Below are 17,790 nucleotides of genomic sequence, written 5' to 3' on the forward strand. Positions count from 1 at the left end.
TAGAAGGAGATATTTAGAAAAATGATGTAAAGATAATGTAGAGATGTCATAAAATGTTTTTTCATTCTTATATATTTATTTTGTTGTTAAAGGTATGATTTTTTTATTATGATTAAAATGAAGGGACTTAGTTTATTATGATTAGCACAATCCATTTTAATCAAATAAATATAAGTTCTGTTCTTTTAATAATTACCTTATTATTACTTCTTTTTAATAAGAGTATAAAATTTTTTTAACAAGTACTAAATATGGTTATTGTTTATAGGACCAAAACAAACCATATTAATATTAATAGATACTAAAATCAAAATCATCAGTTAACTATTTAATTATCAACTACTTATCTTCTTCTTCTTCTTCTTTTTTGTTTTTGCCAACACTCTTTATCATCTACTCGTAATGTTTTGAAATGGTATTTCTCAAACGCACATATGCTATAATGTTTTATGGAATTATGTGTTTTATACCAAGTTGACTATTTTTCAACAGAAAGACGGTTTTTGTTGTGTTTGTTTGTGTTTCTAAAAATCCCTTAAGCCCAATTCTACTAGTACTCCCCTCAATCAAAACTCTGTGCATTTGATTACCTAAACTTAGAAAGATGTTTTGAGTAGTTTTTAAGAAATAATTTTACGATATAACTCGTATAAATTTTTTTATAAATTGATTGTAGGGGGAATCCAAACTCCCCGCCACTTAGAGAGAAGTTTTCATAACATTAGATTACAAAATTATTAATAGCTTTGTACAACATGATGCTTCTGTTCAAATATAAAAGTCATGGAATAATACATTTATTTTTGGACACATTAAGCAAAGTTACAATAAGGTGCTACCTAAAAGAATTAAATACAAAAAAGTCTTTTAAAATTATTAAATTAATCTGAAGTCCTAAAAAACTTTATTGTAATGAATTTTATTTGTTTTAACTGCCAAATTGTCGTTATCTTTTTTTAAAAGTATGTATTAATAGTTGAGAGTGTAGTGGTTAACAACTTAAGACGAAACGATTAATAACTATCACGATAGGTATTAACAACTCATGTATTACATTTTTGTAATGAGTTGAAAAAATATATTATCAATACTTGTTGTGATAGTTGTTAATCGTTATGTCTTAAATTATTAACGACTGTACTCTCAGTTATGAATACATACTTTTTAAAAAAAGATAAAAGAAATTTGATAATTAAACGAATAAAATTTATTATAATGAGTTCTTTTGGAACTTTAGTATAATTTAATGATTTTAAAAAGCTTTTTTGTATTTAATTTTTTTATATGAGACCTTGTTATAATTTTTCCTTTAACGTCACGATGTTTTAACTATAAAAAAATCTGAACATTGTATTAGCAAGAAAAGTTGAGGTTATCGATTATTTTCCTTCTTGTTTACGTGAGAAAATAAGTAGAGAAGAGTGAAGATTCCTCACACATGATTTAGGGAGTGTTTAGATTTCTCTAAGTGCTTTTTAAAACTATTTTTCTGTAAATCGAAACAAACCCTTTTATATATTTATTTCGTATAATATAAAATCACTTCTAAAATTATGATTTGATGTCCATCTAAATATTTTTTAGACTAGATTTGGACTACTAAAATTTAAACTTGGACAGCACTGGAGACGCAGCCACAAAAGAGGGAAAGAGAGAGAGTCAAAAGACTCAACAGTTGGGCGATAAAGAGCTGAGGAAGGGAGGCCGTATTTATTACGGGGACGACATTTTACGAAGGTATAATCTCTTATAACTTAGAAGTCAAAATTACTATTATTATTATTATTATTACCATGCACCTTAAATTCATCATAGCCCATGTATGCATGTATATAATCATTTCCAGTTTTTATTATTATATTGTTTCTTACTACCTCTAATCTTTAATATAAGAGCTAGTTGACTAAATGGAATAGATTAAGAAATTTTTTTAAATTAGTTATTGATAAATTCCTATTTTATTGCAGAATTTGATATCATTTTATGGGGTTTATCATTATTATTATGCATTAATTGAATATTTTTAGTGAAATTAGGAAGGAAAATAACTTCTGTGAATAAATGATCTTAATATGTTTATATTTTTCAGAATTAATCATTGAAATTGTTAAAGCAATTTCCGATTTTGTTTCAAGTTAGAGTCCGTTTGGTATGAGGAAAAATAAGAGAAGGGGAGAGAAGAAAAATTTTAATAAATTTAATTTAAAAAATTAAAAAAATAAGGTTAAAAGCTTTTATATTATTTTTTTTAAAATTTCAAAACCTAACTCTTTCAAAATTTTTAAATATATCTTATTAAAAAAAAATTTCTCCTTCCTTTCTTATTTTTTTCCGTACCAAACAGTACCTTATACGCTAAAAAGAATCCGCAAGAAATTGAAGGGGCAATTGAGGCAGCATAGGATCAGAGACCATAGAGACACAGCATTTTATGTATCACTCGAGAGATCACCATCATCATCTTCATTCTCGTGGGGTCCGCCACACTGCACAGATCCAGATTTGCGACCATCACCTCCTCTCATCACTTCCTTCACCATCATCGTCGTGTCCGCCCTGGCCACTTCACAATCATCTCAGATCGATCTCACTCTCCTCATCTCGTTCACTCTGTCGTCCTTCCATCCCGTCTTCCTCGATGGCGGCCATGTCTTCTAGCTCAAGTGGAGTTCACTTCAGCGGCACGCGTGGCTGATCGCTTGTGTTCACCCGGAGATGAAGCTTATGCCTGTGTCCTTGCTTCGCTGGCGAGTTTCTTTTCTTTCTTTAATTGTAGTCTGAATTTGTAATCTGGATTGGACGTGGTCTTTAGCTCATGTTATAATTTCAGAATTTGACATTGACACACACTTAACTGGAGTTATTGAATCTGATTTAGAATTACCTGAATAATGAATCATTTGCAAGTTCGAGTTGAAATTGCTATCTCTGTTTCTTTAGTAGAATTTGATTGTGGTTTCTGGTTGAGTTGATTCAGACTTCACAGTTAATTCAAATGATATTCAAGGTAAGGCACGGTTGTGGTTGCCGTAGAGATATTTGATTTGTTATGCTTCTAATCCTTGGCCGAATGATATCCAAGTTTATTATTAGGTTACTGCAGTTGTGGAATCTATCTAATTGATAAGTGAATTAACGAGTTGTTGGTTCAATTCCTTTCACTTGGTTAAAGCTCCGATATTCTCAAATGGACTAGGAAGTTGGAAATGACATTTCTAGGAGAACATTTCATTCATATTGACATCTTATCTTTCATTCACTTCACATCATCTCATTTGGATAAACCAGGAAATACAATCTGCATTTATAAAACCAAAAAATGAAATAAATAATGTTCATTTGCTTGCATATTTAATTTGTCAACTTGTTAATTAGTGGATTGGCTAAGAAATCTTAATTTTAAAAAAGCTTATTGGGAATTCGTTATGTTAGGCTACTACCTTGCATTTTAGCTTGATTTAGTTTTTCTCTGAGAGCCCCTTACGACACAGCTTTTTAATTATTTATCGTAAATATGTATTATCTTTTTTAGAATACCTTGCTAATCATGTGTATTAGATAAAATTATCATTTGATAGAACTTTTAATATATGCAAAGACTACTTTGTAAAATGGATTGGGGTGTTATATTTAGAACAAAATTAAATATTAAACTAACTATTATATTAAGAATCGGAAGTAGTATGTCACATTTTTCAGGACAGCATATTTAAATATCAAACTGCAAATTAATTCGGAAATACTATATATGTGGATATAAACGGAGTTATGTCAAGAGAAGACACTTCATTGTGTAAAATTATATCTTGATTTGGTATAAGCAAAACACAATAGATTATAGATGAGTTGCTATATGAAAAGAGCTTTTCTTAGCACCAAAATTTTGAAGTAGTTTAAAAGGTTAATCATAGTAGGAAAAAAAGTAGGTTGACAAAAAAAAAGAAGAAGAAAAAAAATAGACCAGAGTATTAAATGCTAGCATGATTATAAAGAGTTTAACTTATTTGAAAGTCTCCACAGATTCACACGATCACAATTAAAGCTCAAGGCACAAATACCACCCACCAACGCATCACCTACATCAACAACCACAAGACAACCCCGTGCTCAAACCAATAACTAGTCTACACAATTAATATAATCACATATTAATATAAGTTATTTAACTAATTAATTAAGTTAAAGTTTCTAATTTAATTTAATTTTTTATTCTAAATTCCCACAACTCTCATAATCTAAAATTAAGTATTTTAGTACTAACTTGCAATTCCCTAACAACCAAATTACCCATCCTCCAAATTATTTACTTTAATAAAAGAATTTTTTCCAAAATTATCAAATATGAAATTATTATATTTTAAATTCTAAATTCTCATTTCAATTTTAAACCTTCAAACTAAACTACTAAAAATTCCATAATACTTCAAATATATATAAATAAATAAATTGCTCAGACTTTTCATAAAGCAAATATCATAACAAATAAAGAGTTTTTAAGCTAAAACAATTATTTAAAAATATCTATTCACCCAATAAAATCATCTACGAAAATAGCTCTATAATATTATGGCCATCAATAATCAAAGCCCAATACTTGCTCCACATTTTAGAGTAAAAATTTTTCTCTAATTAGCACAAAATCACTATCATTGGATAGATATAAGTGAGGAGGATAATTTTGATGAAGCGAGTTTAATGAAAAGAAGTTGTTTTGCTTACCAAAAATATCTGCAAACTTAAACAATAAGAAAGGAGATGCTCCTGCCGAACCAAAAGAAGAAGATGGAAGCGGTGTAGAAACAGAGGAAGTTGTATAAATAAATAAATAAATATATATTGTATAAATAAAAAAAAGAAAGAGAGAGATTAGGACAAACTACCCCAATGAGACAAGGCCAAAACGTGCATATTTATCCCACCTTTTTTTTTCTTCTTTTTAATTCTCTTTTTAAAAAAAAACAAAATATGAAAATTCTAATTAGTATTATCTTCTTAAAAAAATTTTATTTTGATAAATCAATTTATTTTTGGTAAGTATTCTTTACTCAAATAATTATAATGTAAAATTACATTTACCATAAAATAATTATACTTTCTAAGTATTTAAAAATTAGAATGTTACGTAGTGCAAGAAGTGCCTACCTATGAGTTCATTCCCAATCCTTGGTTGAGGAGAAAAGAAGAACCACATGAGTCTAACAACAGAGCCACATACTTGATCATAGTGTTGGCATGCCGTACCGTTTCAAGAACAGTTAATCTCCATATACAATCACATCCTCTACATGTATGATCCCAATGCATAAATATAACATTGTAGACATAATAATACAAATACCTTCATCACATAGGGCACAGAGAAACATCCCAATAGACTTCCAAGGCAATATAGTCCATGCAACAATAACAAAATACTTGTTACTTCACCAATATTTGATATAAAAATATGTACTTTTCCTCATAAACACATTATTTGTAATTCAAAAGAGTTTAAAAGGATTTAGAAAACATTACAATCCACAGTAAGCATATAAAACAAATTAACCCCGATTACCTCAACTTTAAGATTCGCACTTAGCTTGAACACAAGGCATTGCTCTATAAGTTGGGACATATGCTAATTTGTATTACCATATAGATTATAATCAAATATAAACAACAATTAAACAAAACCTCAAGTTTCACATTCCACCACAACTCCTACAATTAAACTTTTCACCCCATAATCAAAATTCTCAATCCAAAATTATAATTATTAATTCCTTCACCCAATTAACTCATTAGACTCCTCAATCAATCTTAACAACAACTATTTAATTAATCCTCAAGTCACACACTTAGAATTTTCACCTTTAACATACTAATATTGAAAAACCATCAGTATTAACCATTTAAATCGATTAAAACTCCTATTTATCATCAATAAACAAAACCAAATCAATAAAACACCTTTTTAATCACCATATTACCGAAACTCAACAAATCTTACTTTCAAAATGAAACTCTAACCTCCAAATCCCATTTAAATCAAAATTTAACAAAACCGATTAAACATCTTTTCTAACCCAAATAACTCTAAAGAGCCTAAAAGATTCAATCAAAAACTTAAAAATTTCGAAATCATCAAAAATCCTAAAAGTGCTAACTTTCAAATCTGAGAAATCCAAAAATAAAAAGGTAGAAAAAAGTTAGAATCACTTACTTGAAAGTTTGGAAACTCAAAAAAACATTCCCTAGTGGCCAAAAATGTAAATCCTAGCAAAGCTCCATCGTTTCTCCTCCCTTCTCCTTTTGTTTTTCATGTTTCTGATACTGGTTTTTATCAGCATTTCACGTGTTCGCTTTAGGTGCGTTCTGAAAATACCTCTTCTTAATACATAATTATAAAACCACTTTTTAAAATGATAGCCATGGTAGGAAAAAAAATTGAGTTGGAGCGTTAAAATACTACCATGACTATAAAGACTTTGTCTTATTCCGAAAACATTTCAAGAGGCTCAAGGTATATAAAACACCCATAAGTTTAACAACACGTACAACAAGGACTCAGGGCACAGTAACCGCCCACAAGCCTAATATAAACATTCACCACACAAAGACTTGGGGCACAAAAAACACAGGGTGCTTAGCCCAACCCACAAATTATACACATAAGAGTAACACAAACAACAGAGTCTTATGGCCTCCAGTGATTCTAACATCACTCCATCAAATACAGTCATCCAACAATCCAATAAAAGAAAGTATATGCTAACAAAATCATGAGCCTTAAGATAACGATGTATATAACATTACATGTCCAAACAAAAAAAAAACTACTAGGCTATGTTCGCCTATGCCTCTGGTTGCTTCTCTTCGTGCAGAGCCAAGCTAGATGGCTCTCCTGAAAAGCATTGATGAATAACGGGGTGAGACATAAAGTCCCAATAACCAAGTATTAATTTGTGACATATACAAGTAGGATGGTAGGTTGGTGAAGTAATGCTTAAATATAATTTAAGTAATAAATGATGCTTTAATAAATACAACCACATGAAAAGAGTATGTCTCACCATCTACAATACAATTCTTACAAAAGTACACGTATCCAATAACACAATGAAGTATGCCCTCCCATTACTATACTTCTCTTTATAACTCCTTGACAAGAACCCGGGCTTTCTATGCTAAGTAACCCGGCCAAAGGTCACTCTACTCACATCAAGGAATGGGCCCCCTCCTGCATCTACACTGCCCAAGAATGGACTATGATGTAAGAAGTGTCTACTCAAGAACTCGTTCTCAATTCTGAGCCAAGAAAAAGAAAGAACTACAAGAGTCTAATAAAAAGGCCAAATACTATGATTAGTAGTGTAGGCATGTCGTGCGGTTCAAGAACAATTGTAACATTCCAAATTTTTTTTAAATTTTGAGTTATGGTTGTGATTAATTAATAGTAATTAGAAGTATGTTACTATTTGGGTAAGGAGTTTATATAGAATAAAATTTATTCTTAATGACTTAAATTGCAAACTATATAATTTTAGGAGAAAGAGAAAATAAATCAAGTTATGTTGGAAAAAATATTAATATTAATAATTTAAAAATAATTAAAATAATTAAATAAGTAACATATATATATTATAAATAATATAAGTGGGCGGCACATGGCCACCCACTGTTACCGGAGAGAGAAGGGAGTAACTCCCGTGACCCTCTCACCTTTAGTTATTAAAAAAAAAAAATAGAGGCAGAGGCGTTTTACAAGTGGGGGTCACGTGTACCCCACTTTCAAACCTTTCCCTCCCCTTTTGCTACTTCGTTCCTTCTCCCCTAGTCCGTGGCCGCGACAGTGAATGACTGTGAGAGGAAGATTGAGGGTGTGAGAAAAGAAGGACTCTACTTGGGTACATATAAGATATTTAGGTAAGCTATTTTCATCCTACTATTTTTATTTAGCTTTTTCTTTTTTTATTTCTGTAAGTTTATGGCAGAAAATAAAGTTTATTAGGGCTTGTTAGATTTTTAATTTTTAAGGTTTGTAACTTATTATTAGGATATTAATAGAGTTTATGGGGTTAGAATAAAAGCCTTATGACTTAGATTTTTAGTTAGATGGTTGATTTGAGGCAATATAAGTTAGGGTTTGGTTGGAAAATTGTGATTTGTATTAATGATGATATTAATTTCGAAACTTATCTCTTAGTTGAGTTCATTGGAGGTTATATTGAGAATTCAATACTTGAACTTTGAGGATTTTTATTAGAATAGGAATGTTGATAATTTTTAGAGAGACTTTAATTAGTGGAAATTGGGTGTTTTAAATAAATTGGGAAAAATATTATAAGTTATTGATTCTAATGAATGGGGAATGATTAATAGAAGAAGGGAATAGGATTGTAATAATGATTGGAGGCATAGTTGATATATGGTTATTTTCCTAAGAGTTAAAGTAAGTACTTTTTGGAGATTTTTGGATGATTTGAAGGGATTATTCTTATTAATAATGTGAATGAGAGAAATAGAGTTGGGAAGTACTAGAAATTGTCACTTGGAGGAATAGATGAATTATTATTTTTCCTAAAGATAATTTTTTTAAAGTAATCCAATTATGGGGATTTAGTTGATAAACTATTTTAATGCTATATTAATTCGTCTTTTTATATTAATATATGTTTATCAATTTATTATTGTAGAGTGAGCTTGATTTGGGCTCTTGGGTCTTGAATCCTTTCATTTTTGTTCTGTATCAAGAACTTGAGGTAACCATTTTCTAATTTACCTTATATGCTTGTTGATGTGATTATAAGCATGTGTTGATATTATAAATGTTATTATTATATGTTATACTGGTTTATGTATAAAAAGTGATGTATACACACACATGTATATTTGAAAATTTATGTTTTGATAAGTTTATTAGTTAAGTGGGCATGAATTATTTCATCTTATGAATATCTTGTTGATGTTGAACAAATTTGATTATTGAATATGAGAATACTTTATGAATATTAAATTGTGTGAAATTGGATGGTTGGGTTGTGCTGAAATGTGATTGTGGGAGGCTTGATTATTTATACCTGTGGTATAGCTGCCACTTGGCGCCCAGTGGTTGGCTTTAATATTCTTAGGACCCTTGGTATCATCCTTCCTTTGGCCGAGTCAAGGGTCAGTCCAAAAGACATGACACCTTTCCGTATTCCAAGGAAAAGGAACCCATGGTCGGATATGAGCTCTGTAACTTTTGGCCGAGTTATACCTCATTACTGGAGAGCTTGGTGCAGTCTTGTTAAAGAGACAAATCCTGTTATGTATTATTAGCCCATGGGTTCTGTCAGATGTTACAAGGAGGTTATAAGGATGGTTGATGAAGTTCTGTGCATGTAAGTTATCTTTTGAAATTATTATATATTGTCTTCTGTAAAGATATTTACCTTATATGTTATTTGAAATTGTACTTTGCCCATTTAACTATCTTGTAATCACCCCCTGTATACTTGTTGAATTGGAATTATGGTTACTGGATCAATTTGACTCACCCAGTGGTTATTTAATATTTTTTAGATGAGGGTTCAGGTGTTAGTCCCAAGAGGAAGTTGTCTAAGGCTTGAGTTGCTCTTCCAACTCTGTGTAGCCTCTATTTTGGTATACATGATTTGTTTGATGTATATTGCCGAATTTTAGGGCCTTTTTGTTAAACTTAACACATGCTTAATTTTTCCGCTGCATTCTAGACTTGAGCTATTGGGCGGAGCCCTTTTTTGTTATAGGTGACTGTTATTTTGATTGCGATTGATATGAGCAGTGGTAGTAGTTATTTTGGTGGACTTCAAATGCTATAGCCCATTCATGATTGGTTTTAGTTATATTTTTGGGATTATAGATATTCATGATGGAGTTATTATACAGATGAAAAATCAAGTATTGATTACTTCTTATGACATTAATTATCTCTTCTACTCTAGAATAGTGGTTACTGCACTGTTATGGATGTAAATTGTTAATGGTTATGGTAGATTTCTATTTGATTAGTTTTGTTCTTTTTATCATGGTTGACCTTTCAAAGTAATTATGGGAGTCTTTTATAACTATGGTAGTTTCTTTTTATTGTATGATTTATTCTTTCTACCATAGTTTCTACTTAAATGTTTTTTGTTAACTCTTTCCGATTATATTGGTTATTTAAGAATTAATTATTGTTTCTGAAAATGTTTAATTACCACTTATTACGAGGGCTGTTACAACAATTATCCTCCACGTAACAACATCCCAACCTCTACATATAAACCCCGTGCATAGTCACAATATAATTTAAAAATATCATAGTTCTTCAAAGTAAGATGATATAATTTCAAACAAAGTACAATACATTTTCATTTTATTTAATAACATAATATTAGTATATCAAATTCAGCATCACAAAAATATAATTTCCCATAAAATACAACTCAAGCATAATCAAATCAACATACTTCCTACTTCACCAAAATTTGTCATAGAAGAAAATATATACTTTATTCACAAGTATACTTCCACAAATTAATTTAAGAAAATAAAAATATAATAAACACCTTACAATCCAAAGCATGTATATAAAATAAATTAACTCTGGTTACTTCTAATCCAAACTTAACCTCACAGCTTGAGAAATAAGAGTACAAATTACATACTCCAAAGTACAAGATAATCTACAAATAATGTAGATACAATTTAATAGACATATAAATAAATAACTTAAATTACATAGGATTTATTATTATTAATATATACATATTTTACTTCCCAAAAATTTTTACTTCAAATAACATTTTCCCCCCCCCCAACTAACTCATTTAAATTATAAAAATATTGTTTTTATCTAACATTGTAAAAATCTCAATTTGTAACTTAAGTTTCCAACTTCAAAAAGATTTTCTAATAATATAACCTTAACTTATTTCACATTTTAAACCAATTAAAAACTCAATAATATATTAAATAACCCAAATAAATTATTTAACTTACATTTAATCGGTAAAAATATTTTATATGCCTTGAATAATATGTTTTTCAACTAAAATCTTAGTTTAAAATTCTCAAAATAACCAATGAATAAATATAATATAATTGAAATTTAAATAATATATCAAACAACCCAATTAAATTATTTAACTTAATTTTAATCAGTGCAAATATGATATATATCATAAATGACAGATTTTTTAACAAAATAAATTTAATTTTAAATACCATAAGTAATAAATGGACAAATCTAAACGGATTAGAATTAATTACTCATTTACCTCTAAATTTTTATGGTCATCTATTGTCATAACTCAGTACTTACTCCATACTCAAATCACAAAATTTTCTCTAAACACTAAAATGATGCGACTAATATAAAGCTCTAAATATATAGGAAATATTCATAAAAAATTTAATGAAAAGAAGTATTTTATGTACCTAAATGATTTCCAAAACTTATATTACCCTTCAAAATGTTAACACTTCTAGGCTTCTCTCTCTTGATTTCTCTTTCAGCGCCTCTCACTCTCTCTTTCTTTGTCTCACTCTCCCTTTCTCTTTCTCTCTGCATGAAGAAAATACTGGGATTGTTAGGGTATTTAATACCCTCACATTAAATTTTCCTCCCAAATTTCTTCGTCCTATTACCTTACCTCCATTCTTCAACCACCCCTCTCTTATTTCTTCCTTGCTCATAAATACCGCCACCTTTTCCATCGAATCCCGTAGAAAAGTTGGAGTTTTTTTTAATACTCCCTCCGTTCCTTATCATAAGAGACATTTGATACTTATGGCATGTTCCTATATATAAGAGACACTTACAAGTTGTCTCTTCTTTTTTGTGTTGATTTACTATTTTACCCATATTTATTATCTCCAACTCACACTCTATCTCCCTCCCACTTCTCTTTCTTTTAATAATTTAATTATTCTCTCTCATGCTCTCTCTCCTTATTAATGAGGGCATTTTTGGAAAAAAGTTATACTTTTTACACATTAATTGTTCTTAACTAATTTTAACTGTTTTTTTGATCAACGTACTTCGGTTATTTGTCTCTTATAATAAGGAACGGAGGGAGTAGATTAATTTAATTAATAATTTTTTATAATTGTTTTAAATTTTTCTAAATAATATTTAGGATGTTACATGTTCGTTGTGGCAAGCTCAACCGTTTGCCACGGTAAACTACACAGAAGCGATCAAGCTCCTTTATGATGTTTGCTATGTTTGCCATGGTGAAAAACACAGAGAGCATCCTTCCCTCTTTGATGTTGCTCACCGTGGCGAAATACACTGAGAGGTCCCACAAAACTACCTTAAAACAACCTCTAGCTAACCCTCTTTTACCCTACCCACCTCAAATGGCCATTAACACATCTTAAGATCATATTACAATCAAACTGTATTATTCCTAAATCCTTGATTAAAAACCAGGATGTTACACTATATATTCAATGAAAGATAATACTTACATCAAATTCTTTATAAACATTACGTCAGTTTTCCACTGACATATGACCATGTATCATATTTTTGAAATATTAGCACTTAATTAACAAAAAAAGAACACATGGTCATGTATGATTGGAGAACTTAATATAATAGATATAAGAAACTTGACATAAGTTTTTTCCTTTAGTGAATTATGAATAGCTCAAGCTATGGCTTTCTATGGATTTTGTGTTATATATTGATGTGAAATTGTATTATCTAATTTCAAGATTTTACAAATAGATTACTTAATTTTAGAACTGCTGACTCTCACTCTAAGGGGAAAAAAGTAGGTCAATGCTGCTAGAATTTTGAAGTTTATGTGAATACTCCCCAAAGAAGTTATACTACCTCTAATCATTAATATAAGAGTTAGTTTGACATTTAATTTGATCTTAAATATAAGATTCCAATTTACTTTGTCTCTCATATTTTTCTATTTTTGTAAGATAGTCCTTGTAGTAGTATGTACATGTTAAATGTTTCATCGAATCATAATTCTAGCTAATAAACATGATTAGTAAGGATATTTTAGTAAAGATAACACCTATTTATTATAAATAACTAATTTAACTAATTTTCTTAATCTACTCAAATAATTTTTATATTAAAGATCAAAAATCGTACTAACTAGGGACACTCTTTTCTTATTCACTTTAACAATTTAAACGCCCTTTACCCACGAGAAAGAGGACATACATCCCCATCTACTTTGGTTATTATGGATATAGAACCCACCACAATCTACTCTATAAAGGGAGGTATACCAAGAGGCTCTTGGCAAGGACGCCTCTTTCAAATCCTAGTATCATTGGAAAATAGATAACATGTCCATAGGCCAAAAGACCTTGATAAATGATACTTAATAGTTAGAGTAAATCTTTTGCGCAGGATGTTACTTTTGATATGTCACCAAAGTCAAGTTCTTAGTCCTTTGTCTTTTCCACTTTACCTTTGGGTTAAGGAAAATGGTTTTTGGAGGGTTCTCCATGGTGCTATCAGTGTAGATATTGGTTTTAGAGGTGTTCTTCAGGATTGTCTTACTCTTTGTAGTATGTTTGCTGATTTTCATCTTATGTGAACATTTGTATTTTTTTCTCATAAAAAAAAAGAAGTTAGAGTAAAGGAGTGGCCTTTGGCCATATTCCCTTATTGAGTGTCTAACCTAATCATACTATTTTACTCACTATAGTACTCATTCTGTCCTTAATGTAAAAATTATCTAATTAATTTAGAAAGCTTAAAACAATCTAATAAAGTACTTAATTCTAACAAAATTATCATAATTTTATTAAAAAAAAACTTTAATGTAACATTAGATTATATATTAGCAAAAGTTAGACAAATCAGTTTAAAAAAATTAAAAAATATGAGAAATAAAATGAAATAAAATCTTATGTTTAGAATCAAAATCAATTTCTTAATTAGATCTTATGAGGAATGGGAGGCATAATATCTAATTAGCTAAACAGATTTTACTGTCACGGAGTGAAAAGCTTCATTGACCATAGATATGAATCTTAATTTGCAGGTAATTTGAATTTGGACTACGTAATTTTTGTGTCTGACAAAGGCGGTTGAAAAGGAACTCCTAGGCTCCAAAAGAAGACAAACAGCTAAGAGACAAACGATCCTCCATAAGTGAATAATATGATAAACAAATATATTTTAAAAGGCAATGCAGTAGAATTTTCTTACAAATATCAAACTCAAACTAGACACATCAGTGTCTTGTCTTCATTTTTTTTTCTTGTAATTCAAAGAAACATGTCAAAGAAAATGACAAGTGACAGGTGAAAATGATATGCTCTTCATCAAACCTTAGCATTAAATAATCTAATATCTTTGGCAGCCTCCATGAGAAGAATTCCATTCTTTTCCACACTTGTAACAAAACTCATATTTGCACCTGCAATCACGAATCAATCATCAATCATTTAATGAAATTAAACATTTGTTTCCCTACTTGTTTCTTCTCCACCAATTAAGAGCATAACAAGAACACGATTTGATTTTAATCCTGTTCTAAAAAGAGAACTTATCCTAAAAAAACTAACTTATCAGGTGAGAAAGCTTTTTAAACTTATAAACCACACTTCATTTATCAGGCTACAAACACCTATAGAAAGCTGACCTGCAAGTGATGTGCAAGCATCCCTGAGTCTTCTCCACATAGAACTTACACTTGGGACACCTTCCCCATTTCTTATCTTTAACAAGCTGTCTCACAAGCAGATCTTCCCTCTGTCTCTCATTCTCATTCAGTCCCTGGTATTCCTCACAGTCAACTCCATGATGCCATGGGACACTACACCTTGGACAGAACAATCTATGGCAAATAGGGCACTCTGTTTCCCTTGCAGCTGTTTGATCCATCTCATTCTCAACCAGCATCATGGCTGAACAATCCTTAAAGGGGCAATAAAATTTAGGCACTTGCAGAAAAAGAGCCTCACACAGAGCCTTATCCCATCTTTCTAGTAAGTCCTTGGGAATCCAAGGCCGACAAGCTTCAAGCTCATAAACACTCTTACAACCCAGCCCAGGACATGGAACTGCTGTTATGGTGTCTTGGACTTTCGTGGCCACATGTTTTGTCATACAATCAGAGCAATAAGAATGGCGGCATGTCTGGTTCTTGATCATCTGATTAGGTCTTTTAGTTTCTGCACAGATTTCACAGATGACTTCCAAAGGTTCCTCAATTTTAATTGCAGACTTCGCATGCTTAGTTTCTGGGTTAGGCCAAGGAGAAGAAGCAGAAGAAGAAGAAGAAGATGATGATGGTGGTGGTGGTGGTGGTGGTGGTGGTGGTGGTGGTAAAAGGAGGGAAGAGGAATTGTTTGTGAGTAGAGAAATGATGAAGGAGGGATTGATGAACTTGGGCAACCTGGAGCGTTGAGGATATTCAGAAACAATGAGTGGGGCATGCTGATGATGATCATCTTCTTCGTGTTGGAAAAACAGAGCAGCGAAAAATGGATACTCGATGCAGAGAAGTTCGGTGGCCACAAAACAAAAGAAGAAAGAAGAAAAGAAGAGAATTTCGCAGAGAAGATCAGAGACGGAGTCTGGAGCCATGGGAGTGCGAATATAGAGTAAAGCGTGAAGAAGACGAAGTGAAAGTGATTTGTGGTGTGCTTTACAGGATATAAAAAGATTAAGGATAGAAATGAGTGCTTTCCGAAGAAACCGAGCCAAGAAGGCTTGACTTATTGTCAATGTGCTGCTGAAAAGTTGATTCCGGTTTTATTAAAAAGCTTCTTTTTTTTTTTTTTGGTTTAATATCATAAAGGTTTTATCAAAAAAAAAAGTTAATCCATTAAAAAAAAATGTTACGTCCGCAATTTGCATGTACACATCATTTATAAAAAAAAAAAAAAGGCTTTTTTACTAAAATACGATAAACAGTAAAACTTTTTACCGAAATGCTACACTTTTAAAACTATTTACCAATATGCTACACTTAAAATCGTTCTTGGCAAAAACGATTTTGAAATTACACACAAGTCGTTCGTTGCGTGAACGATTTCAGAAATCGTTCTTGGCGTGAACGATTTCACTTTTAAATTTTTTCTTAAATCAAAAAGTGAAATCGTTCTTGGCGTGAACGATTTCTGAAATCGTTCGCGCCAAGAACGATTTCACTCTTGTATGCAAAAATAAGAATCCCTGACGATGCTCCGGTAAGGCTATAACATATATAGTAAATTTTACTTCATCTTACTTATATTGGATTAAAATTTGAAAACCTCAGTTTTTTTTAATTTTTTTTCAAATAGAGCTTGATGAAATTTTCTATCATTTCCTCTTCTTTTTATCTATCTCATACCAAACAGTACGTAACAAAAAAAGTTATGTTTTGATTGTAAATTTTTAATTGTAGCAATTAAGTTGTAAGACTAAATTATTATTACAGGCATAAAAGGCCCATGCCCAATACTTGATTTCTTGTCAAACCGAACAAATACCACACGACAGGCTTTTTTACCAAAATACTACAAATTGTAAAATTATACATCAATATGCTGTACTTTTAAAAGTATTTACTAATATATTACACTTAAAATCAGTCTTCAGATGAATAATTTTTAAAGTCATTTATCTGGTGAACGACTTCTTCATAATCTATCCTTGATGTGCATGAGGTGAATGAAAATCGTTCTTCTGGTGAACAACTTCAAAACTTCATCTGCTGTTGAATGACTTCTCCCCTTCCCTCCTGATTAAAATGATTAGTATAATGATTTATCAATCATTTGACTGACAAAATCATGACTATATAATGAGAGAAAAATGTTATAATGATGTTAAAACTAATTGTGAAATAAGTATAAGATTAAAAATAAAAAGTAATAAATAAAGTTTAAGTTTATAAAGAAAAAATTATCCACCTTACTGATAGTGACTTCCAGTACCACATCTTAGCCTTCTTCTCATACGTTGTGGGCGTTATTGTTATATGTCAATTTCTTGAGCTTCAAATGTCTCATTTGTTTGTATAGTTGGCGTGTTCAAATCAAACCAGGGTGATTCATTTAAATGTATAGATTGTCGAGGAGTGACAAATGCTTCATTTGATGGTCCACCATGTTCAAAAGTAGAAGCATTGTATTCAGCTGAAAATAATGCAGGATTATCTAATAAAGTCATGAATGGTTGAAATTGAGAAGGATTGGCTGAGTTGGAAGGGGATGATGATGAGGGTGCCATGTAATGAGACTCAAGTTGTGTAGGATCGATAGAGATGAAGGGGGATGATGGTGACGGTGATATGTCAGAAGCCTGAGTAAAAATTGGAGGTTCCTGTTCCCTTGCATTTTCGTTTTCAATTATAGGTTGGGTAGACAAGTAACCACCTCGTCGCTTGCTTGGTCTATCACGAGGAATTTGTGGCCGGGCAACTCAATTGTTGGTGGAGCAGGCTGAGGGTTTACATTAAAACGTTGTTCTCTAAGTACAAGTAAAATGTTACGCTGGTCGCGAGCAACCCTATCTCGATAATCAACACAACTAGGGCATGTTGAACGAGAATTAATTGGCAGCAATTCAGACGCAGGGTGAACGATTTTTGAAATCGTTCATGCCAAAAACAATTTCACTTTTTCATTTAAAATATAAAAAAAAAAAGTGAAATCGTTCATGCCAAGAACGACTTGTATGTAATTTGAAACTCGTTCTTGCCAAGAACGATTTTAAGTGTAGTATATTGGTAAATAGTTTTAAAAGTGCAGTATCTTGGTAAAAACTTTTACTGTTTATCGTATTTCGGTAAAAAAGCCGAAAAAGAAGTATGAAAGAGATAAAATAATCAC

The 17,790-nt window shown here is 30.9% G+C and overlaps 1 protein-coding gene across 1 annotated transcript; it reads right to left on the reverse strand.

The window, feature by feature from the left end:
- Positions 1-14,239: 14,239 nt before the first annotated feature.
- Positions 14,240-15,574, reverse strand: LOC114729200 (probable E3 ubiquitin-protein ligase RNF217). The gene is made up of 2 exons (XM_028916179.1): positions 14,610-15,574; positions 14,240-14,384 (listed from the first exon to the last, which is right to left on the reverse strand). The coding sequence occupies exons 1-2, from the start codon at positions 15,554-15,556 to the stop codon at positions 14,312-14,314; spliced, it is 1,020 nt and encodes a 339-aa protein (XP_028772012.1). The 5' UTR covers positions 15,557-15,574; the 3' UTR covers positions 14,240-14,311.
- Between the last annotated feature and the right edge of the window lie 2,216 nt (positions 15,575-17,790).

This window comes from Neltuma alba, unplaced genomic scaffold, assembly GCF_004799145.2.
Source record: "Neltuma alba isolate B1F8T4 unplaced genomic scaffold, ASM479914v2 tig00012615_pilon, whole genome shotgun sequence".
Classification (NCBI taxonomy): domain Eukaryota; kingdom Viridiplantae; phylum Streptophyta; class Magnoliopsida; order Fabales; family Fabaceae; genus Neltuma; species Neltuma alba.

Excerpts from the sequence above, each read along its gene's own strand:
- LOC114729200 (XM_028916179.1), bottom strand. The coding sequence starts at position 15,556 with ATGGCTCCAGACTCCGTCTCTGATCTTCTCTGCGAAATTCTCTTCTTT. Across the intron at positions 14,385-14,609 it reads TGCTTGCACATCACTTGCAG|GTGCAAATATGAGTTTTGTT; the intron begins GTCAGCTTTCTA and ends TCGTGATTGCAG.